This window comes from Schistocerca nitens, chromosome 2 (assembly GCF_023898315.1).
Source record: "Schistocerca nitens isolate TAMUIC-IGC-003100 chromosome 2, iqSchNite1.1, whole genome shotgun sequence".
NCBI lineage: Eukaryota > Metazoa > Arthropoda > Insecta > Orthoptera > Acrididae > Schistocerca > Schistocerca nitens.
This window is the reverse complement of record NC_064615.1, coordinates 770686166-770712557: the sequence shown is the minus strand read 5'-3', so window position 1 is coordinate 770712557 and position 26392 is coordinate 770686166. Positions and strand designations below refer to the sequence as shown.

Genomic DNA, 26392 nt, shown 5'->3' with positions numbered 1-26392 from the left:
AAAATGTTGTTAATAAAGGAGATTGCTTACAAAAGAACTCATGTAACCCATCTTAGATCACTGTTTAAGTGTGTGGAACCAGTACCAAATAGGACTAACATGAAATAGACAAAACCATCCTGTGAAAGCATACTTACAAAATTTCAATCAGCTTTTTATTTAAATAACATTCTTACCCAGTTCCATATGTGAATGTAAACGGAAGAAACCCTTATTAATGGCACAGTGGGAAGCATGCCATACCATGCCATGCCATGCACTTCATAGTGGTTAGCAGGATATGGATTTAGATGTAGAAAACAAGCAATGTCTTTGCAAGACAACTCTCAGAGATTTGATCTCATAATTGTTGAATCACTGATATTATGTACTGGTTCTTGAGCCACTTACACACAACTTTTATCAGTTCCCAATGTGTTATACACTGAGGTGACATAAGTAATGGGATGGCGATACGCACATATATACGTGCACAAGGTATGAAATGGCAGTGCCTTGGCAGAGCTGTTATTTGTACTCAAGTAATTCATGTGAAAAGGTTTCTGCACAACAGGAATTATCAGGCTTCGAACACAGAATGGCAGTTGGAGCTAGACACAAGGGACATTCCATTTCAGAAATTGTTAGGGAATTCAATACTCAAGATACACTGCGTCAAGAGTGTGCTGAAAATAGCAAATTTCAGGCATTAACTCTCACCATGATCATCAACACAGTGGGCAATGGCCTTCACTTAATGACAGAGAGCAGTGGCGTTTGTGTAGAGTCATCAGTGCTAACAGACAAGAAACACTGGGTGAAATAACCAAAGAAATCAATGTGGGATGTGCGAAAAATGTATCTGTCAGGCAAGTGTGGCAAAATTTTGTGTTACTGGGTTACGGCAGCAGACGACCAACACGAGTGCCCTTGCTAACAGCACATCATCGCCTGCATCACCTCTCATGAGTTCAGGACCATATCAGTTGAACCCTACACAGCTGCAAAATCATGGTCTGGTCAGATGACTCTGATTTCAGTTGGTAAGAGCTGATGGTAGGGTTCGAGTGTGGCACAGACTCCACAAAGCCATGGACCAAATTGTCAACAAGGCACTGTGCAAGCTGGTGGTGGCTCCATAATGGTGTGGGCTTTGTTTACATGGAATGGACTGGCTCCTCTGGTCCAACTGAACCAAAGATTCACTAGAAATGGTTGTGTTTGGCTATGTGAAGCCCAACTATAGCCATTCATGGACTTCATGTTCCCAATCAATGATGAAATTTTTATGGATGACAATGCACCATGTCACTGGGGCACAATTGTTTCTGATTGTTTTTAAAGAACATTCTGAAAAATTTGAACAAATAACTTTGCCAACCAAATCCCCTGAAATTAACCCCATTGAACGTTTCAACAGGTCAGTTCGTGTACAAAATCGTGCATCAACAAGAGTTTCGCTATTATGGACAGCTATAAAGGCAGCGTGACTGAGTAATCCTCCAAGGGACTTCCAACGATTTGTTGAGTCCATGTCACGTTAAGCTGTTGCACTACGCCAGAAAGAAGGTGGTCCAACACAATTTTATGAGGTATTCCATGACTTTCGTCATTTCAGTGTATGTCCACAATGATAAATTCTTGCATCTCTTTGTTGCTGCTGCATTTCTTTTGTAAACAATCTCAACAGGTTTTGAAGTCAGCCATTTTTTGCAGAAACTGGCATGACTGCCCGACATGGAGACAAATACTTCGAAATTAAATTAAGAATGTGTCTGAAGTAAGAAAACAGTACACTTCTTTTTTCTAGTTTTGAAAGACTGTTGCATACCTCATGCAATTTCATTGTAATACAGCAATTTGAACCAAAGATTATCTGCATCCTAAGCATGTCTGTATAAATGTTCAGTCAAACCAACTAGTTGAGTAATTGTTAAAGAAAACTTTTGAAGCAAACTGTCAGGGAAAAAGTTTGAAATAAGACATTTCATATATTTCTTTAACATTAAAAACATCCACGACATTGTACAAGTATCTTAGCTGTTGTTTCAAAATTATTTTCATTGGTATGCAGGGCAACATGCTTAAGTTTTTCATGTAAATAACTTTTGATGCTTTTAACATATTTGTCATCATTTTTCACTTAGACAAATAGCAATTATAGGCCTCACGAAACCAAGACCAATGTGTTTTCGCAACATTATTATTCATATAGACATTAACTCTGTTACAAAAGTTTAAGATAACTCTGTTTCATTTATTTTTGTGGAACTGTGGTACTTTTCGTCCCAGAGATCCACATGAGACAAATTTAGAGACACAACTTTTTTGTAGGTATGACAGTGAACTGTGGTCTCAAAATACATTGAATATGGGAATTTGTGTGCTGTTGTGGCCATTCTAATGATACACCATCCAGATGATTACTCCAGTCTTCATGGAAACTGGGGTCACAAGGCAAGCCGTGCATGATGTTTCCACCATTCTCAGCAGAAACATATGTCGTTGAGACAAGAGATACTTTGTAAGTTGTGTGTTACCCATTGGAGTATTTGAATGAACTGTAGTGATGTCACTATTTAGGTAAGATTTATTCAATGGAATGCAGTAATCAATTTGCAATGTATTGCTTGTGAAACATATGCACTGTACACTCATTAGTAATACTTAAATCATTTTGAGAAGCACTATTTACTGATGAAGAATAGGTCAATATGCTCTTAATTTATGCTGAATGTCACCAAAATTTGTCGAGAATAGCAGAACTGCATACAGAATAATTCCCACGTAGACACTTTCCAGCACACCTCACTTTCCTTAATACAGCAGAACTACTGATACTGCAGATTTTGCCCCAACAAAATACATTCAACGGAAAACAGTGGCCAACAAAGCAGCAGTTCTTGCAGCTACTGCATTAAATATGCATGTCAGTTCCTGTGAAATGCAAAGACAGACTGCTAACACATAGAAAAATGTACTGAGTATTCTCCATAGATATAAATTTCACTGGCTCATATTTCCTTACATCAAGAGCTACACAGCAGTGATTCTCAATATCATTTCGAGTACTGTCAATGGACCCTCCAGAAATAGAAAAATTTTGTGGAGGAAGTAACATTTGCTGATTAGGTAACATTTACTAACCACGGTAATGAAAATTTGAGAAAGAAGTATTACTGGTCAACAGTAGCCGGCCGCAGTGGTCTAGCGGTTCTAGGCGCTCAGTCCAGAACCGCGCGACTGCTACGGTCGCAGGTTCGAATCCTGCCTCGGGCATGGATGTGTGTGATGTCCTTAGGTTAGTTAGGTTTAAGTAGTTCTAAGTTCTAGGGGACTGATGACCACAGATGTTAAGTCCCATAGTGCTCAGAGCCATTTGAACCATTTGGTCAACAGTAAACTCACACTGTCTCTGTCATGTATTTAACGAATGCCTCAGGAATGCGAATGTGTGAAGCAGAATAATCGGATAGCACATGACCAACTTTTATTTAATTGACAGTGCACTAATCTGAGGGAGTGGGGGGTGGCACATATTTTTTGGTAAGTATTTAATGCTTGTCATTAGAAAACGTGACTTTGAATATCTGTTAAACAATGTCTTTCCAGCATGGACGTCCTGCCTACAACCATTCAGTAACAAGAGATGCAGTAAACCAATTTTTCCCAAACTGGAGAGTCAGGAGGAGTCCTATCCAGAGATTTCTGGCAGGATCACTTGATTAATGCCATTACACTTCTGCCTCTGGGGTACTGCAAACCATGTGGTCTATAAGAAGCTTTCAGTGATTTAGAATGATACAGAACAGTTAACTACTGCTGTGTGTTAAGCAATCACTTCAGATATATTTGCACCAGTGACGTTGACACTGTTGCAGCGTGAATGTAACTGGCATTATTATTAGTTTTCACTTGAAACATACTCTTCAGAAAACTTGTCAACAGAAGCGTGACAGCACATAAAACTATCTTCACTGTGTTCAGTTCACAGTCTTTGGTTTCATTTATTCCACGCATTATTTGAGGTACACTGTTTTACATGCATGCAAATGACGCAGCAAACAGTACAAGTGTCAAAAAGAAGAAGTCATTTGATTTTCTCACAAAATCTCAACTATTAAGACATAACAAAATTACAGACATCAGCTGGGAGCTGCTGCCATTCTCAAACCTGTGGCACAAGTTTTAATTTTAAATGTAAATCAGGAAAACTTCATAATAAAATTACACTACTGTCTTTTTATAGAATTTTTACTATGCCAATATACGTTTTGGAGCCCTTGTGACTCTAAAATGTACATTAGCCAGTAAACGCTTTTCAACAAGATGGTATACAGATTTCATTATCAGTTTTCCATTTATTTCACTGACTCGGTTCTGTCAAGAACAGCCACTATGGCAAGCATGAAAAAGGAATATTAAGACTTAACTTTTCATTAAGAATGAGACCATCAAAGATGGAACATGTGTTCAGGCTGGGGAAGCATAAGGAGCAGAAACTCATGGAGAACTTAAATTTGCATAGCCAGACGGAGGTCTGAGCCAGAAATGTTTCACTGAAACCATTGCCCTACATTGCAGGCACCCTAGAGTCCTCCTATAGCAATTTCAGAATTATAACCTGCTATCTAAAAGCTGGAGCAACTAATCTAACACCAGAATTCAATGCAGTATCTACTTTTAAGAGACACCTTTGTAAGTTGCTCTGGGTAAGAGTGTTTCTTCATAAGGTGCAGCAGCTCATTTACACTCTTTAAACCACAGATGACTGAAAACATTTGGCTACGTCATGTGTGTCATTTTAAGCCTACTTGTTGAGTTGAGGCTCACATTTTGCTACGGTGCAATGCATGTGAGCCTTATCTCATGCTTATCAGGAAGGCATCAAGCAGGCTGGTAATGTTTCCATACTTTTGTACAGCAGCATCATATAGTGGGAGTTTGCAGTGATCTCACAGGAATGTCACTCGATAGCAGCACTACAAAAGGAAACCTGGAACACATCTCATGCAGATACAGTTTCACTCAGTACTCTAGACATATAGTTTATCTACTCACAGTGTAAATAATGTACAAACATAGTTGGGCTAGCATTCCGGAGAATTTAAAACAATGTCTTGGCTGCAATATTCATGTATTAAGTATCCAATCAATAATTTAAGCGATGTGATCTAATAAAAATGCTCAGTATTTCTGCCTATGAATATTTTGGAACCATGAGCAACTACTGATACAGGGTGGCTCAAGATTTTCCATTCATTCATGAAAAAAAGCCACATCTCGTACAGCTACAGCGCGCTCTTGGCAAAATTTGACACATGTATCAAGACTTGTCCTCTGAATATATATAAAAACTATTCAATTATATTTAAAACCTACCTTGAATCCATTTCCTTTCTGCTCTTCAGTCTGATCAATATCCTTCTCCTGAGCAGATTTCATGAACCCAATAACATTTTCCAACTCCTTACGAGCCTCATCTTCTTCTGGACAAGGCACATCTCTCTCAATTGTATAGGTTCCTGCTTCACTGACAGTGTCATTCGAAGAGTCATTTATCACTTCCTCAATATCGTCAATCATTTCATCAGGATTTTGTGCCTGAACTCTTATTTCAATGTCATTATCATCATTCGTGCTGGCAACAAGCCATTCTTCTTTACAGTTAGCATCAATATCTTCAAAAGGACTAGCAACATTATTTAAAGATGTGTTGTGTCGCTTTTCCTTCACTTCGTCACTTAGCAGTCGATCTCTTTCAAAAAACTTTTGTATTTGCTGCTGCTCACACGCAGACATTAATTTTGCTTTAATCTGGGAGCTATGTTCAGCTAAAATTTTTTTCTCTTGAGCAAGATTTGTTGTCCTAATACCTATTAACAAGAAATGCATATAATATAACTCCTGGAGAATATACACTACTGGCCATTAAAATTGCTACACCAAGAAGAAATGCAGATAAACGGGTATTCATTGGACAAATATATTACACTAGAACTGACATGTGATTACATCTTCACGCAATTTGGGTGCATAGATGCTGAGAAATCAGTACCCAGAACAACCACCTATGGCTGTAATAACAGCCTTGATACACCTGGGCATTGAGTCAGACAGAGCTTGGATGGCGTGTACAGGTACAGCTGCCCATGCAGCTTCAACACGATACCACAGTTCATCAAGAGTAGTGACTGGTGTATTGTGACGAACCAGTTTCTCGGTCACCCTTGACCAGATGTTTTCAATTGGTGAGAGATCTGGAGAATGTGCTGGCCAGGGCAGCAGTTGAACATTTTCTGTATCCAGAAACGCCCGTACAGGACCTCCAACATGCGGTCGTGCATTATCCTGCTGAAATGTAGGGTTTCGCAGGGATCGAATGAAGGGTAGAGCCATGGGTCGTAACACATCTAAAATGTAAAGTCCACTGTTCAAAGTGCCATCAATGCGAACAAGAGGCGACTGAGACGTGTAATCAATGGCACCCCATACCATCACGCCGGGTGATACGCCAGTATGTCTACGGCTATGACGAATACACACTTCCAATGTGCATTCAACGCGATGTCGCCAAACACAGATGCGAGCATCATGATGCTGTAAACAGAACCTCGATTCATCCGAAAAAATGACATTTTGCCATTTGTGCACCCAGGTTCGTCGTTGAGTACACCATCGCAGACGCTCCTGTCTGTGATGCAGCGTCAAGGGTAAGCGCAGCCATGGTCTCCGAGCTGATAGTCCATACTGCTGCAAACGTCGTCAAACTGTTCATGCAGATGGTTGGTGTCTTGCAAACGTCCCCATCTGTTGGCTCAGGGATCGAGACATGGCTGCACGATCCGTTACAGCCATGCAGATAAGATGCCTGTCATCTTGACTGCTAGTGATACGAGGCCGTTGGGATCCAGCACGGTGGTCCGTATTACCCTCCTGAACCAACCAATCCCATATCCGGCTAACAGTCATTGGATCTCGACCAACGCGAGCAGCAAAGTCACAATACGATAAACTGCAATCGCGATAGGCTACAATCCGACCTTTATCAAAGTCGGAAACATGATGGTACCCATTTCTCCTCCTTACACGAGGCATCACAACAATGTTTCACCAGGCAACGCCAGTCAACTGCTGTTTGTCTATGAGGAATCAGTTGGAAACTTTCCTCATGTCAGCACGTTATAGGTGTCGCCACCGGCGCCAACCTTGTGTAAATGCTCTGAAAAGCTAATCATTTGCATATCACATCATCTTCTTCCCGTCAGTTCAATTTCACGTCTGTATCACGTCATCTTCGTGGTGTAGCAATTTTAATGGCCAGTAGTGTAGAATAATGACTTTTTAAATTGTGTACACAAGTTATGCAGATGAATCTGTTATGACAGTTACTTATTTTCTTAGAGCAAAATTTGATATAATATTGTATTGAAAGTGCTCTATACCCATTCCTTCATTGCACAAATACTATTTAACTCAACAATATTCATAACGAAAATACATGAAACTTCCTGGCAGATTAAAACTGTGTGCTGGACCGAGACTCGAACTCAGGACCTTTGCCTTTCGCTACCCAAGCACAACTTACACTTTACACCCCATCCTCACAGCTTTACTTCTGCCAGTTTCTCGTCTCCTACCTTCCAAACTTTACAGAAGCTCTCCTGCGAACCTTGCAGAACTAGCACTCCTGAACGAAAGGATATTGCGGAGACATGGCTTAGCCACAGCCCGGGGGTATGTTTCCAGAATGATATTTTCACTCTGCAGCGGAGTGTGCGCTGATATGAAACTTTTGTGGCAGATTAAATATATTTCCATTTGAACGGGTAAAAAATGTTACCTGTGGCGAGCATGGTACTCTATCACATCAAATGTCTGCATACATTGCTTTTACTCTGCAGTTAAGTCTCTAACGTGACATACCCTAATAACTGGTATTATTATAATGTATCAATAGTTCTGAAAACACTTTCTACCAGATACCAAATGATAACTGAAAGAATTTTAAATCTGTAAAACTGAAGACAATCTTTGGTCATAGTTTTTTTCCCCTTTATTTTATGACTAGTTTCTATTTTATTAGATCATTATCTGATATGTCTGTCCTGCTAAAGTAGTAAACAAAACATAAACTACTTACAGCCAAGAAAGACCTGATAAAAACATAATAAAACTGCAATAAAACACAGCTGACCCATAGTGTAGGGCCACTAACAATATGCTCACGGTGACCATATATATGAGTAAATTGTATTTTTACCACTTCTGACGGCGCCTATTTTGGCTAAAAGTTCTTTATGATTTGTATATTAGTTTAGGAAGAGATGTGCATCTGGTGATAAAATCTCCTAAGACTGAAACTAGTAATAAAATAAGGAAAAAATTATTTGGCCAAAGAGTTTTCAACTCCACATTTTTTTAATGTTGTGTTGCTGTGTACTTCAGTGTGATTTGTCCCACTTCATTTAAAAGAATTTAAGTCAGTCTCTCTAGCAATCAACTAGCAAAAAAGTATATGGGTCGTAGGGATCTGCAAGCTATACAGTTCTAACAGACTACAATGGCAGTTTGCAATACTGCACTCATAGCCATACTGCTTCAAAATGCTACTAGAATGTTTGGTACATAGGGAAACTACTTCACAGAACCTCGTAGAAGTGTGCAACATTTCACATCAGTATAATCAATCACTATCATCAAATTTACCTTTTCCAGTAGATTATGTGCAGCAAAAGAAGATGTGACAGTACGCTCATAAGATTTCTGACTGGAGTGACTTGTGAGACCTAAATTTATTCAGTCCTTGAAGTCCCCCATGACAGTGTGTCCCCAAGTGCTTGGGAATTTCAGGGTGACCATGATTGATTAAACACATCTGCTATGTACACAAATTTGCACTATTTGTCTAATATCTTTTGTGACAGGCCTCGTATAAGATATTTTTCAGCAGAACACATGATTTCATCTGCAGGAAATTACTTTTCCACTGCCAATGAGCCAATCAGTTTTGATAAATTAATCACAGTGTAAGGACAGAGTTCCACATCAATAGCTAGTCATGTGCTAATACATTATGACAGATAGGATGATGAAAGTATGTAGGGAACAGTTCTCCCATCTCTGTCTGTTGCTGGGATATGAGTCATGAGGCAAAGAGTTGGAAGTAAGGGTGGAGCGTGGATGGAGAAGGATATTGCATAGGTTCAATGTGCAGCAGAATCCCACTAGTGGGTAGGATATTTCTCATTTCAGGGAATGATGAGAGGTAGTTGAAACTCTAGTGGGAATGCGATTCAGTTGTTCCAGTCCTAAGTGATACTGCGTCACAAGGGCAGTGTATTTTTATGGCTGGATGGTGGAAATGTGGGAGGTGGTAGGTGACTGGAGAGACAAGGGATGGTAGATCTGTTTCTGTACAAAAGTGGGAGAGTAATTTCAGTTAGTGAAAGCCTCTGGAGACCCTTGGTGTATTTGGAGAGGGACAGCTGGTCATTAGAGAGGCAAAAACCACAGATGGCTACGCAGTATGGAAGGGAGGTATTACTGGTGACTGGTAGGTTTGATGCAGACAGAGATCCCTCTCCAAATATGCCACAGGTCTCACTCGGGCTTTTAGAGATTGAAATTACCTTCCAACAGATCTACCATGCATTGTCTTTCTAGTTACCTGCCACTGTCCAGCCACAAAGGAGTGGTCCTCTCGTGACTCAGCACCAGCCAGGACTGGAGCAGCTGAATCATTTTCTCTGTCAGAGTTCTGACTACCTCTCTTCATGCCTTGAAATGAATAATAACCTATCATTTTCCTCTCCACCTCTTCCACAGTGGTATTCCACTGGCCACCACAGCTATGCAATATCCATGCCCATTCCTATTCCACACTTGCTCCCATCACCTTGTCTCATGGCTCATATTCCTGCTATAGGCAGAGGTACAAGACATGTCTCCCACATCCTCCCACCACCACCTACTCCCATCCTGTCACAGACATCTCCCATCCCTTCAGAGAAAAGGCTAACTGTGAAAGCAGCCATGTCATCTACAAACAAAGTTGCAACCCCTGTGCTGCTTTCTACGTGGGCATAACAGCTAAGAAGCTGTGTGTCTGCACGAATGATCACTGCCAAACTGTGGGCCAGTTCTTTACATTTTCTCAATACAGTTCCTTGAAAAGAGCATCAACTTCCCTCCACAGAGTCCCTCTGAGTTCCTGAAGCATCTCTGTAATAATTGTGTGTTGTTTGAACCTCCTGGTAACAAATCTAGCAGCCCACCTCTGAATTGCTTTGATGTCTTCCTTAAATCTGACCTGGTGTTGATCCCAAACACTCTAGCAGTATTCAAGAATGAGTTGCTCTAGAGTCCCATAAGCAGTCTCCTTTGCATACGCACCACACTTTCCTAAAATTCTCCCAATAAACCGAAGTTGGCCATTCAGTTTCCCTACTACAACCCATCCACTGCACTCAGACTATCGATTCATTACGTCTTTACAGATGTTGCATTGATCAACTCATATGCTCGACCAGATGAACACTCCCTCTACGTGAGCATAATGAAGTAGCAATCAGTGAGACAATGTTTCAGGTGGACTTTATATGTAGCATGGGCAAATGTAAGGACATGACACATGGCAAAAAGGGGCAATCATGTTAGGCCATGCCGATGACCATTAGGTGTGTTAAGTTGCTGGATTTGTTGGTGCTTTGCGGTGGTTTGTTCAACATGTTTCAACCACTGGTGTAACACACATGGCCACAAAACATGACATCAGAATTATGATTGGAAAAAGATCCTGACTGAGGAGGACTAGAAATGCGTTTCATGGTTTGTGAATCAAAATTGCTTCCAAACCCAACAAATTGCTACAGGCAGTGAATGAAGGTCCAGCCCAACCTGTTAGCAACAGAACATTGCAATGGGTTCTGCATGAAATGAACATGGGATCAGTCACCTCGCAAGAGGACACTGTTCACAGTCGCATAAAGCTGTGCATCTTCAACGGGCTAGAAATCATCGAATGTGGACACTAGCTGACTGGCAGAAGCTAATGTGGTCTGGTGAATCATGTTTCTGCCTTTATTCAAATCATGCTCATCATCAAGTGCACCAAAGGCCTACAGCAACATTTCATGCTGAACGTGTGCAAGGCCAGTTGGGTCTGCGATGTTTTGGGGTTGTTTTTCTTAACATGAATTAGGCCTGAACATTAAGGTCACCACTAACATAAACCAGCGTGTTTTTTTAAACAACATGAATGATCAGGTGTTGCTTTCCAGTCAACATCTGCACAATGAGTACACTATTGATACCTCTATTTTTCAAGACGACAACAGGTAAGTTCATCTGGCTGGCAGAATATGTGACTAGTTTTCTGAACACTCCCTCACCCTATTACATCTAGAATGGGCTGCAAAATCACCTTACTTGAAAGCCACAGAAAATCTTTGGGACATGTTGGAATGACGGGTAAAATGCCAACTTCAGCATCTCCCCAATTTGGTGGAACTGCATGATTAACTCCTCAAGAAGTGGCTTACCTGAATGTGACATACCTGCACAACCTTGTGAACACCCTTCCTAACTGAATCCAGGTGGCTGTCAGTCCAGGGGTGGAATTAAACACTATTAAATGATGCATGCTTGTGGTGATTTATAAGAGCAATTTTTTGTCTGCTGAGCTTATTAACAAAAAATACAAAAACATTTGAATGGACCACACAACCTAGATATGAAGAATTATTATACAGGGTGTCCCATTTATATTAAGTACCCCAAACAACTTTCTGTGCAAAAGCAAATTAAAAGATGAATCATGCAAACGATGTTTTACTACCAGGAAGACATTAAGCAGCACGATTGTCTTTCTTGTATCTTTATTTGTTACTATGGTAAGAAGAGCACTGCATGTTATTTAAACAGTAGCTTATATTATTTTAATTATTATTCAGTAAGCCACTTCCACTCCTTAAAACCTATTCAGAAACATACTGTGTATTCATGTAAACACAATATAGATTTTAATACAAAACAGGGATGAGGAGCTTTAATACTGTTCTGTAGTACTGTAACCCTTTGTAGGGACCAAATAGGGGTACAACATTCCAAAGCTCTCAATATGGTGACTTTCGACAATGATTATAGATTCCATTAACTGGACGTACGAATTTATCACTGCTTCCAGTGATGCATGTTGAATCACTAACAAGCACGATATATTCCTGCATGTTCTCAGGGGTTACTGGAATATCACAATAGGTAACGTCCCTCAGGCATCCCCAAAGAAAAAAATTCAGAAGCTTTAAATCAATAGATCAAGCTGGCCAATCAACATTTTCTCTACAACCAACCCTTCTGACAGGATACCTTCATTGCAATTACTGTTCTGCTTACATTTTCCACAGATGAGTAGCATTTCCACCTACTCTTTGTTGGTGTACACTGTAATCACAGAAGATTATAATTGAAGATAGTTGACTGAGCGACTAGTGTGCACTTTCCTTGTGTTTACATTTATTTACTGTCAACTCCAGCAAAGCGGATGAGTTAGCATAAGTGCACACAAATGACTTATCAATTGACTGTTCACAGAATTGTTTTGTTGTGACGATGGTGTTATATGGAAGTAGGTGCATGGCTGATTGAACAATCAGCTGATAAAAAAATCTGTAGCAAGTCACAAAATTATCAGCTAAATCCGCCTTGACCGAGGCAGTCATGCATGCAGTTTTGCATGTTGCAATCTGCATTTGTTTAAGCTCAGTCGATTAGATACCGAGGAATTTATTTCCTTGGCAGAATGTCGACCCATGCTGCACAGCTAAAAATTGATATCTTATATAGATTAACACAAAAAAGGGAGAGCACAGTTGGAAACCAGTGAAACTTTAACACTAACATGGACAGAACTAACTTCTGGTGAAAAAATGCAAATAGTTAAGTACATTTTTCTAAACATAGGAAATAAAATCACACACACAATGCTGAAATAAAGTCATCTTACATTTAAATATTTCAGGACATAAGTCGAAAAACCTTACTGTCAAAAGTGTCTATATGTGGTCATGTCGCCAGGGGACAGATCCTACTGGTGAAGTGAAGTACTAATTAAATAATTTATAATTCTCTTGAGCCACTTGTGAAGCATGCTCATTTGCTGTAAAAATATGCAAGAATTAGGTTTCTGCAGGAAAATTGTCCTTGTCTTCAATTTGTTTACCATTGTGGAGTGTCTCAAAGTTGTAAAGCACACAACAGGCTTTTATAGTACATTCACAAAATTCAAATTTGTGTCAAGAGGTTGGTGTAATACCCTCCATTTCTTTGCGAGAATACCAAACGCACACTCTACCATTCTGCGAGCTGCACACAGTCTATAACTGAAGATCTGTTTCTGATGCATAAGGTTTCTTTTTGCACAAAGCCTCAACATGTCTTCACAGACACAATGCCTTATCATCAGCAAAAACATATGGCATTGCTGTTCCATTTGTTTCACCTGGTACATGACTTCTGCCAGGAATGTTTAAACTGTTATGTGAAAGATGACACTGCAGTGCCTGTGTTGTTAGGAAGAATGACGCAATGTTCCTTTGGACATGGACACATGTCTAAAGGAACAGACACTGCAGCAACTACAGCAACAATGACAATGTCCTCCCCTGCACGAGAATTACATAATGTGTGTAAGACATAATGTGTGTACGAATACAGGCTGTGGTACAGGACAATGACATACGGAGGTTTTGGCTTTGCCATGAGTCATGCACAAATAGCCATAGTGGTTAAGGTGATGACTCGCTGAAAGTGGGAAATCAGAGGTTCAGGTCCCTGCCCAGCACAAATTTTCGTTGTCATCATTCCCTTACATAGCCAATGGTTGTGTGTATTCACAACTGTGAATACATTTGTGTTACGTGAAAGTCATTTCCAAAAATTCACATTTTTAAATATTTGTACATCACTGCAACTACCACATGCTCCTATATCGGCCACTGAAAAACAATAGTGACTGTTTGCAATCACCATCAGTACCACTCAACAATTCTGCTTGTAACTGTAATACGATGATTATGTGTTGTTTGATTTCTTTACACATATGTGCTTTCCATCCATAGTTCCAAGGCAATTTGGGAAATGAGTTCGTTTATAAAATACGTTTGCTACATTTCTTTCAATCTTTTCTGGCATATAAATAAGTTGGAGGCATTTCCACGATTTATTGCATGTTTTTTTTTTTTTTTTTTCTCCTCTATTTGTCTGGCAATTGTAGCATCAAGTAAATATTCAAAGTGTAATGACTGGAAGCTGTTTCCTATTGCCAAATATCTGTGAACAAAGTTAAAATATCTAATTAATAGTTTCCACAAACATCAAAACTGTGTCAAACTGACGAAAGCATACATGTTTTGTTTTTTCCAGTAACTAAACTACAGAATCAATGTGAAAATTTGAGAACATGCTTAAAAGAGGAATATAATGCCCGGAGATATGCAAAGTCTGGGCAACCTGCAAAAAAATGGAAAAAAAATAATGGAAAAAATATGAGTGCTTCAATAAGCTGCTTTCCCTTTTGCCTACTTTAAATATAAGGTGTACTAGCAGCAACGTTTCAGAAGACTCAGAAAAACCAGTGGAACCGTTAATTGTAATTCCTGAGCCTTCAGACAGAGAGAAACCTTAAGGTTCATCAAATGTTGAATAAGAAATGTAGAATACAGATTCAGGAACCAGAGCCAGCCTGAGTACTTGTGACAAGTTAGTGCCCAGGGGAACAACAAAGGCAAAAGGTTCTTACTAAGAACATCTCTTGCAAATATTGGAAAGCAAAAGTCAAGAAGTTTTTGATGAACATCTTATGTTGTCTTCAATGCCTTCATTGCACAGACTCGGTACCACAGAAAAACTGAAAGTAAAAATGAAATTCATGTTAGTAATCGCTGATGCTGAGCAAGATACCTTACAATCAGGTGGATCTCATTAATCATTTGCACTTTCAGAAGAGATCTTAACTGAGGTACATTTAATAGAGACAATAGTTGGCAATGAGAATTCAAATTATGTCCCTAATTTCAAGTACATAAAACCTAATTTTCTAAACTACATTGAATGTTTCATTTCTTAAATGTATATACCTTCCAGTACTTGAAATACTATCACAAATTACATACTTATAAGTAATATGAGGTGAAGTAATTGCAAGTAAAATATCAAAACTGTTGATCAACATTCTGGTGTTCTCCCAAAAGTTTGAAGAGGGTGATCTCAATCTTCATACAACTTATTGTTCTGTCCTTTCATTTATTTGACCACCTGCATTTGGTAGGAGGAGAAGTGAATTTGATTGTGTGACTGAGGACTAGCTCTGCAGCCCCAGGACCGAGGGCATGTCATGGCCAGCCTGGTTAGGCGAGCCAGGTACAAAAATGAGTGGCATGGCCAGATGTGGGTAAATCCCTGTACAGGGTATCTTGACAGGAGTTGCTTGCATGGCCTTTGTGCAGGACATGCATCAAAAAAGGAGGGGTGTCAGATAAGCTGAAATATGGCTAAGTTTCAATTCTTAGAGAAACTACAATAATTCACACTGAAGTATTAAAGCAGATCTAAATACAACGGTGATCTCCTTTAAATGAGGTGCATATAATGACACAATAATATTTCAATATCTTTAAAACTAAAGAAGTTAATATTTTACAGCAACTAAACATTTACACAACGAACCTTTGAATTAACAAATTTTAAACATTTCACACAATTTCAACAAATGATACCTCAGACAACAGCATTGCACTATATCATCCCTGAGAGCTACATATCTGCAGTGCATGATTTATGACAGTACATGTCGGTTTGACGTACCGGTAGCTCTGACACAAGAAAAGCATTAAAATAACATTTTAAAACATCTAAATACCCCAGAAGGTCACAGTATCAAACGTCAAGCACTGTGTTCCTGTATTTGATTTATTAATTGATTTATAACGTCTTTTATATCTTTTTAGTATGCAAATGTTAGTCAGCACAATGTATTCTCCACAATGAACCACAAATCTCTCATGTTGTTGTTGTTGTTGTGGTCTTCAGTCCTGAGACTGGTTTGATGCAGCTCTCCATGCTACTCTATCCTGTGCAAGCTTCTTCATCTCCCAGTACCTCAACCTACATCCTTCTGAATCTGCTTAGTGTATTCATTTCTTGGTCTGCCTCTACGATTTTTACCCTCCACGCTGCCCTCCAATACTAAATTGGCGATCCCTTGATGCCTCAGAACATGTCCTACCAACCGATCCCTTCTCCTGGTCAAGTTGTGCCACAAACTTCTCTGCTCCCCAATTCTATTCAATACCTCCTCATTAGTTATGTGATCTACCGATCTAATCTTCAGCATTCTTCTGTAGCACCACATTTCGAAAGCTTCTATTCTCTTCTTGTCCAAACTATTTATCGTCCATGTTTCACTTCCATACATGGCTACACTCCATACAAATACTTTCAGAAATGACTTCCTGACACATCTATACTCGATGTTAACAAATTTCTCTTCTTCAGAAACGCTTTCCTTGCCATTGCCAGTCTACATTTTATATCCTCTCTACTTCGACCATCATCAGTTATTTTGCTCCCCAAATAGCAAAACGTCTTTACTACTTTAAGTGTCTCATTTCCTAATCTAATTCCCTCAGCATCACCCGACTTAATTCGACTACATTCCATTATCCTCGTTTTGCTTTTGTTGATGTTCATCTTATATCCTCCTTTCAAGACACTATCCATTCCGTTCAACTGCTCTTCCAAGTCCTTTGCTGTCTCTGACATATCTTTTCATACTTAGGTATTTATTGAAAATAATCAATTTTGGACTGTGTAATGTAATTGGATAGATAAAAAAAAATCTTCTCACCAAATGGTGACAGGAGAACACACATAAAAGAAGGTTATACTTAGGCAAGTTTTTGGAGCCAGCGGTCCCTTTTTCTGGCAGAGGGGTTGAAGGAGAAGGAAGAGGGATGAGGGGAAAGGACTGGAGAGGTTTAGGCAAAGGGGTGGATTTTGGAAGAGTCACCCAGAACCACGGGTCAGGGGAGACCTATCAGACAGGATGAGAAGGAAGTCTTTTCCTTGGAAATATTTTGGAAAAGTCACCCAGAAACGCAGGTCAGGAGAGAAGGAAGTCTTTCCTTCTAGTCCCGTCCAATAAGTTTCCCCAACCCACAGTTCTGAGTGACTTTTCCAGAAACTACTCCTTTTCCTAAACCTCTTCAGTCCTTTTCCTCAACCTCTCTTCCTTACTATTCAACCATTCTGCCAGAACAATACATTACTATGTATTTATTGAGTGAACAATTTACTATTTTGCCAGTACTTTTATTTAAATATTAATTACAACTTATAATACAAAATCGTGCTACTTTAAGAAGTGAGCAATCACTTGTGTTAGCTGATACCGTTATTAAAAAGAGTGCCAACAGATACTTCAATCAAGCAGACATAAATAACCGCTTAAACAATATTTAATGACAACATGTTGTCAATTAACATAAGCACACTTGTGCAAGCATGCTGGCTTATTTATTTATGAACAAATCTTTAATTATATTTATTGTAAATGATCGGAGTGCGGCTGTTTATAACATTTCTTCATTTAAATATTGTTGTAACGTTAGTTTAGTCCAGGAAGTGGACAATATAAGTCAAATCATGTCTGTAGAACTTAATAACAATGTAATTTCAGTGGGGACAGCCTTCAGCCTGCAGACAGTGGTGGAACATTTCGAGAGTCAAATGGAGACCGATATTTTTTGAGTGAAGAGCTCAAGGGAGCAATATCAGTGCCCACACAAAGTCCCAATTTTTCACACAGTCCAATTTCTTTACTCAGTTCAATTTAGCCACTGTCACAAAAGATGATGAAATGATGAGGACAACACAAACGCGCAGTCCCTGGGCAGAGAAAATCCCCAATCCGACCAGGAATCGAACCCGGGACCCCGTGATCCAGAGGTAGCAATACCAGTCACTAGACCACGAGCTGCGGACACTCTGGCAGTGAACAGCTGCTACAATACTCTAACGTTTGAACGGACTTTATATTTCAAGAGGTCTGAATGTCCTTCATTGTACACTCTTCATATTTCGTGTGCTTCGTAAATCATAATGGTGAATTCTGAATTATTTGGGCTGGTGCATGTTTGGGGTTCTGTGATCACAAACTGTACTCAGTTTTTGCATATCTTTGGTGACTGTTTAGTTTGGGTATTAAGCTACCATTGTCAAAATGCTCTCAATGTAACTTGACTGTATTTGATAAGGATATTTTCTGTCTGTATTTTAACTGGATATACAGGGCCACTTCCCATTTATTTAAGATGTTCTTTCTTGAATAAATATTATCCAACATACCTCTCTATGTTCATCTTTTTTAAGAGATGGTTGCGAGACTCAGCAGTTGGATACAGTATGTTAAATTAAACACCTTTCAGTCATATAGTTCCCAAACTTGTTTTATTTGGCTAGCAGTTTCAGCACCTTACTACACCAACTTTGATCAGAACCGAGGTAGAATCTTTCTACACGTTGGTCAGGGGCCTGAAGATGGCATGGTAAAGCGCTGAAGCTGGTAGCCAAATAAAATGAGCTTGGTAACTAGACAGCTGAAAGATGTTTAATTTGACATCCATTATTCAGCATAATTCTCTGTCAACTACATCAATTGCAGACGTTAAAGCAGATCACTTTTTATTAAATTATTCATTTATGTTTTATTTTTTTATTTCTGTGTATTTACTGATTTACAATTCTAGGCTATGCATAGACTATCTGACCACAGGCTCAAAGCTTCAGATTTTTATTTGCAGGGAGTTCGCTATGGGCATGGAAGCATTCACATGCAGATTGACCCAGTGACATCAAGTTACTCCTTTTAAAGAGAGCTGTGCATAGCCCAACTACCTCTGGTACAAGCAGCATAAGATAAAGCCGAAACCGGTTTGCTCATTTGAGATACTGTCTAGAAGAGCAACTACTCAGCAGAAAACCGTTATGTATCATCGCATTCAAACTTCCTGGCAGATTAAAACTGTGTGCTGGACTGAGCCTCAATCTCAGGACCTTTGCCTTTCATGGGCAAGTGCTTTACCAACTGAGCTACCCAAGCAAGACTCATGATCTGTCATCACAGCTTTACTTCCACCAGTGCCTCATCCTCTACCACCCAAATTTCACAGCAGATCTCCTGGTAGAGCACTTGTCCACATACGGCAAAGATTCAGAGTTTGATTCTCAGTCCGGCACAAAGTTTTAACCTGCCAGGAAGTTCATATCAGTGCATACTCTGCTGCAGAGTGAAAATTTCATTCTGGAAATATCCCCAAATCTGTGGTTAAGCCATGTCTCTGCAATATCATTTCTTCCAGGAGTGCTAGTCCCACAGTTTCACAGGAAAAGTAAACCTGTGAGGATGGGTCGCAAGTCACGCTTGGGTAGCTCAGTCAATAGAGCACTTGCCCGAGAAAGGCAAAGGTCTTGAGTTTGAGTCTCGGTCTGTCACATTGTTGTTAATTTGCCAGGAAGTTTCATATCAGCATACACGCCAATGCACCGTGAAAATTTCATTCTGGAACCATCACAAAGTCTTGGACTTATTATTAGATGTACCCAGTAGTTTACTCAACATTTCTTCTGTATCCACTTAATAACAAGAGTGCAAACACTTGCAACCATTTCAATGTCCATGTTTATGTCAAGTGTTGATTGATTATAAATCAGTCATGCGCACACAGTTATCAAATTATTTGTGAATTGTGTCAATGCTCACTATTGGGCAAGTAAAATTTGGCAGTGGAAATGTCATTGATGTGTGCCTAGCCTTACCTTATACCAGGATCCTGCACTTTGTATTAGTAGAGGGGAGAAACAAATTGACTTTTGTTTCATGCTTTTAATAACCTCAGATTTATGTGAAAGGTACACTGCAATATGTTTGTGAAGAAGACTTTAGGAGAGGAAGTAGATTACCAAATAAAAAATATAGGCTACAGTTTAAAAGAGATGTATTGCTGATCATAATTTCGCAATAGACAAAGTTACAAGAAAAGCAATCTTGCTGATTAATGTGCCCATGGTAACTAAACATTTGGTTCACACAATGTTTTATTCTGCTTCTGGATAAAATTCTGTTTGGGTTAGTCAAGATAAAGGGGACACCCTGCATATGCAGCCCCAAGATGTAAAAATAAAGAACCCAGAGTCAAGAGATATGTCAGACATGGAAAGGCAAAGGCATCTAAACAACAGAGAGACGAAAGGGGCTCATGATCAGAATAATCAGGTAGTAGTTGTGGAATGTCTTAACAAAGGCAGAGGGGGAAAGTATAAGGGTTACAATTTAATATCCCATTGACATATAGGGTAACTGGAAAAATTAAAGACCAGGGTTCAATTACTGACAACAGATATCTCATTAGCTCAGTCAAAGAAAGATGAAGGCAAGCTTAAGCCACAGCATGTTTATGAAATTATCCTGGCATTCATCTCATGTGATTCAATAAGCAAAGAAAACACAATTCAGAATGGGAATTTGAATTTCACTTGTCCCAAGTACAAATTGTGTCTTAAGCATGGCACCTCTGTCAGAACAAAAGTGCTAGGCCAAGGTCTTGAAAGATGAAAGAATCAGCATTTGAAGCTGGAAAATAAAAGGGAAATTGAAATCTCCATTTGTCAACAATTCAGCTTCAAATAGCATACCCCTTGTTTCTCCTCTCCTTTTTCATGGCACTTTTTCATATTCTATTACCAGTCAGATTCCTTTTTCTATTACTTTTTTCACTTCTCTCGTCACCTCCCAACATTGTTGCCGATATTTCCTGTCTGCTTTTTTACATTAATTTCTGCCTTGAACTTATTTGGGACTACTTGATTATGTTTAAGCACTTTCACATTACTGACATGCTCCTACCTCATGTACATTTTAGCTTTCACATTTGACACATTTCTCGCCAAATTTTGTGTTCTGGATAATTTCTACTCCATCTGCATATCACTCCCGAATGTTTCAAAATGAAGTAATGAAATTATGAAAAACACACACACAATATGCCAAATATTTTGATCTTTTTCTGAATAACACACCTTAATTTGTAAACAAAACATCAAATGACTACCAACCTCTCTCTGCAGTCTTTAGCTTCTGGACAAATATGTCACTTTTACTTCTCATATCCTCCTCCTGATCACTTGAAAAGTATCCTTCTGAGTGATAGCCAGCTCTTCTTGGCAAAACCAGTTTTCTTGATGGTAAAGGTGACAGTCCTATTGCTTGCAAAGCACTTTCATTGACATTTTTCTGAAAAAAAGAGTACTGAATCAAAATTACTAACGGTAGACACAGTACAATTTCTAAAACCGGTCTGAATATGTAAGCCTCTGAACTATTTCAGTGAATATAGGATTACACACATTACTGAAGAATAGTAGTGACAACTGTTCAGATCTCTTCATTTCTAACGGAACTGTATGAAACATGCTGAAGATGTATTCAAAAATTACTACTTTAGATTCAGTTTATGGGCTGAAATTAGAGAAGTTCTCAGAAAATACTGATGTAAATAAGTAACAATAAACAGGGTAGCACATACATCAATTTCTTTGACAAACTTTGGGAATCAATTCATAATGAAAGCCTTTCTTCATCGGCATTACAGAAGCATCCGATTCCACCTGTCTGCTTTGACTGATGATGTCATCAGTACGGTGGAAATGGCTACTTCCAGCATATACAAAATGGCAACAATGATGTCACTACATACACGTGCCAACAAATGTGAACAAAAATAAAAATGATACAATAACATCTCACTCCAAAAATATAAAGAAACTAACGAGACAACCACAGCAAATTGGGCATTTAGGGCAGGAAGAAACTAAATATACCACAATAAAAAAACACCACATCATCTCAAAACAAATAATATCCAAAAAAATTTTACGTTACACATCCACAGGACTCTGACATTTCCCTTGACCTATATAGCTCAACCACAGCTGTCGATACAAAAAAACCAACAGCCACAGCTCCAAAAAGTGGAACCAAAACAAACAACTCAAAAACCCAAATACCGTATATTCACTACTTCAAATAAAACAGCTCCGAATTCCAATAAATACACACCCACACCCACCCACACACACACACACACACACACACACACACACACACGCGATGACAATGCCACATATACATGTCCATGGTCCAAGCCGCTGGAATTCTCGTCAATCTCATGTTTTTGCCACAAATGTGACACCTAACATACTCAGCAATAAGACTGAAAATGTGCATAAACTGTGTGACCGATATCATATCGTCAGCCATTTGAAATCTTAGTGATACACTCTTGACCTTCACTGTCATATTCATACCTAACCAAAAAAGCAATAAAAAAAATTAGACTTCTTACCACACTACAACACCAACCTAATCAGACCTAATAAAAACACCACACACATAAATAAAAAACCTTAATAATTCACTGAAAACACTTCCACAACCCACATTATCACACGAACTATCTAAACTCAAAACCACATTATCATGATGACAATGAAAACTCAAATGAACGCAATACCACACCTTAAACTCAGCACATCCACTACCAGAGGGCACCATCAAATATAACAACAAGACATCTACAAATACAACCAACTCAAAAACTCCGTGCCACAGTGACATCACACACCAAAACATAAAATGTCAATAAGACCCACCCATTTCTGAATTTTCTAAACCTACAGTTAAAGAATTCCTGAAATAATTCGTGTTAGCTCTGTGTGTTGATCAGTACACGTGGTAAAAGAGGGCTTACAGTGTTAGCGGCTTTTCCGTTGTGTGTTGCTGTTTGTAACAGTTCGTGTGATCAATCATGAGAACCTGACATGGCAAATTATGAGTCAGATGCAGGTAGCCAATGAGATTCTCATTCGCAATTTCATATGATTCATAAATAAAATTAGCTAGTATTTTGTTCTATTGTGATTGAATTTAAACACATTGTCAGAATTTTCAGCAAAGATTTAAGACATCCAAGTTGGTTATTGCAACAAGGACTGTATATCTCAGGCAGCATTACACTACACATCAGACTATTATGGCAATCATATTTCATGCCATGGTTCACTGGTTTTGCTAACTTACAAGCAAATCATCACAATCCAGCCTAATCTACGCCTCAGGCAGTACTACAGGTCAGTCCATCAGCAAATCTAGCTTTCTTTCATTCACTTTTGTTGGCTTTGACAACTCATAACCAAACTCATACTTTTCTGTTTCGTTCATTGCATTCTACATTTCAGGGAAGTCTGCAACTATGTCACTCATGATTTAAATAATGAAAACTTATTTTTTCATGCTTAGCACAATGTGTTTCAAGAATTGATTCTTATTTCCAAGTGCATTTGTTAACATGAATATTTTTGATGATGTTTGCAGAAAATCACACATGGAAACATCACCATAAATATTTATGTAAATAAATGCACAAATGTGCTTGAAAACAGGAATAAATTATCAAAAAAATGTTGTGCTAAGCATGAAAAAATACATTCCTAGAGCAGATTTAATTATTTAAACCACAAACTCACATTCCAGCATAGTCTACGTCCTGGGTTTGTTACTGATTGCTGTCAGCACATCTAGTTTTCTTCCATTTACAAAATAAAGTAACACTGTTTAAAAAAATTAAAGCGTATGTTCCAGGAGCTTGTGACAGCTGCAGAGAAGGAACTGATGTAGGCCTACAGATTTTATCAGCAAGTTTAAATATTACATTAATTTGGCTTTGTCATCTCACAATCAAACTGCCACATTCCAATTTAACCTAGGCCTCAGGCTTCCCTAAAGGTCAACCCGTCAGTACATCTAGTTTTTTCCAGTCGTCAAAAAAATATGAATACCTGTGAGCAATCTTAAAATTTAAGTTATTCTGACTTTCTCCATATCAAAAACAAATGCAAACAATTTGTGTCTTCTGGTGAAAGAAGCCCTCAGATCCAGTGATTCTCATTGGCTATTTCCAATTGGTAACAATCAACATCAACAAACTCCCAACATCAGCATGCAATAAAAGACCCACCAACACTGCCAAAATAAAGTGTGTGACACACAAATCACCCACTACTCTTTAACCACAGCTAACATGATAAAATTAATGTTGTTGTAACCAATAGTGATGGCAACAAAATAAAGTAACACTGTTTAAAAAAATTAAAGCGTATGTTCCAGGAGCTTGTGACAGCTGCAGAGAAGGAACTGATGTAGGCCTACAGATTTTATCAGCAAGTTTAAATATTACATTAAATTCTCCAATATCCCAAGACACGGGTATAGAGGAATGTTCGATACGAGTTGCTGGCTTTGGTGCAAATACGGAAGCGTCCGATCCCGCCCGTCTGCTTTGACCCATGACGTCACAAATATGGCGGAAACAGAAACAAACACACACACTTTCCACAAGAAGCCTAATGACACTAACGGGACAAGCGCTGGAAATGGGGTGTTTTGGGTGGGGGGGCAAACTAAATATAAACAAATTTAGACGCCTTGCGTAGCTACAACGTGTAAGTGAAGACAGCCATGCATGAATACCCACCCACCTCCCCAGGGGTCGTAACCCCTGCAACCCATAGAAGGTAAAGATGCTTCAGTAGCTGATTAGTGTTTTTTGTCTTTTTTTAAAAAAAAAATCTCACGAGATAGAACGAACAGATCAGAAAAGTAAATAAAATAAGATAAAACAGAACTGGAGGCAGCCACACTCAAACCAAACTCCGCACCGTCATGACGTCACACACGACAACACCCTTACGTCACTGGTCAAAGCCGACGCGTGGGATCGGATGCTTCTGTCGACCCGCTTTGGCAAGTGACGTAGGAAACATGTGACATATGCCATAAACAATATGGAAACTATAAAAAGATGTTACTGGCGATATTTTCAAATGGTCTAAGCTACAGATTAGTCTGTCATCAAACTGTGTGTGTGTGTGTGTGTGTGTGTGTGTGTGTGTGTGTGTGTGTGTGTGTTTTTTTAGTATCACATTTGTTGGCTCCACTAACTCACAACCAAAGAGTCACCTTCCACCCTAACCTAGATCTCAGGCAAAGTTACAGACCAATCTCTTATCACAACTAGATAGCATTTTCTTTTCATTTTTTCCACATTTGTTGGCTTCACCAACTAACAAAAAAACTGAATATAATGCACAAGAAGATGACATGACAACAGTCATTAACATTTCATTTCTGGCCAAAGCTGACGGCTCTTATCGAACGTTCTTCTTTACCCCAAGACACTACACGTACAGACCAACACAGAATAAGATAATGGCTGACAGGTCACATACAATGCTTGTCAATTTAAAAAAAGCATCAGAACACAAATTCCAGTCTTACAGAGAGCCTCACTAATAAAAGTAATCTATTATATGAACTCACTGCATAAATCAGTGCAGACTACCTTATAAAAACTAAACTATCTTCTCTTCACAAGCATTCACAATGTGACATGTACCAGTCTGCTCAAGAGTGATACTCTTGAAAGGTGCGCACAGGTGATTTTGTGAATTTCGAAAAGTGGGCAAGACATTATGGCAAATTAAAGCTCTGAAATGTGGTGGTAGATAAACCTGACTACCTCGGTATGTCTAAGTAAGAGCACTGCTCATGGATGGGAACTATCTGCCGAACAGTTTTAATCATTCAGAGAAGTTTATAATGAAATAATGCAGTCATTTCATCACTGCAGTGACTAAATTTTTAATTAGCCTAATCGAAAAGAATATCAGTGCAACCCGCTCCATCAAAATGAAATGATTACTAAACAATGTGATAAAAAATTACTATGTAACATTTTAATACCTTGTCTTCACCAACTGCAGACAGTGACCAGTTTCTCGTATGTCGGAAAGGAAATCTTCCTAAGTTTTCTCGTAGATTCCTTGCAGATGCATTACCCTTGCTGTCTGCAAAGTGTATTGTGAATGCCATTGACTTCTGAGATTCTGGAGGAGTCTGTACATCAGCACCATTGGACTGACTAGGCTCTGCTTGCACAGAGCCTGGCAGCAATTCATCACCACATATAGTTTCCATCATCCCTCCTCAGAAAATACTTGCTTCCTATTGAAATTAAACCACATTCCTAAACCTTCACATTCTCACATATTACAAAAGTACACATTTTATTTTAATATCAGATACAAATCTGTTTCAGAATCCAGTACACACAAATTAAATTTTAAACACATTAATATTCATTACTGGCTTTGAAGCAATTACTCAAAAGATTTGTAAAATCTTTTAGTGGAGTACAATGAGAAGTTATTGTAACATTTTACTCAAAGCATTGTTTTTAGC

General features: G+C 38.9%; 1 protein-coding gene across 1 annotated transcript in view; it reads right to left on the bottom strand.

Moving 5' to 3' along the window:
- Window positions 1–26392, bottom strand: part of LOC126237015 (uncharacterized) — a 140964-nt gene that overhangs the window by 113251 nt on the left and 1321 nt on the right. The window contains exons 2-4 of the mRNA XM_049946745.1: window positions 25895–26155; window positions 21151–21328; window positions 5362–5855 (exon numbers count right to left, since the gene is read on the bottom strand). Of these exons, the coding sequence (XP_049802702.1) occupies window positions 5362–5855; window positions 21151–21328; window positions 25895–26131 (909 nt within the window). The 5' untranslated portion in view covers window positions 26132–26155. The remainder of the gene's footprint in view (window positions 1–5361; window positions 5856–21150; window positions 21329–25894; window positions 26156–26392) is intronic.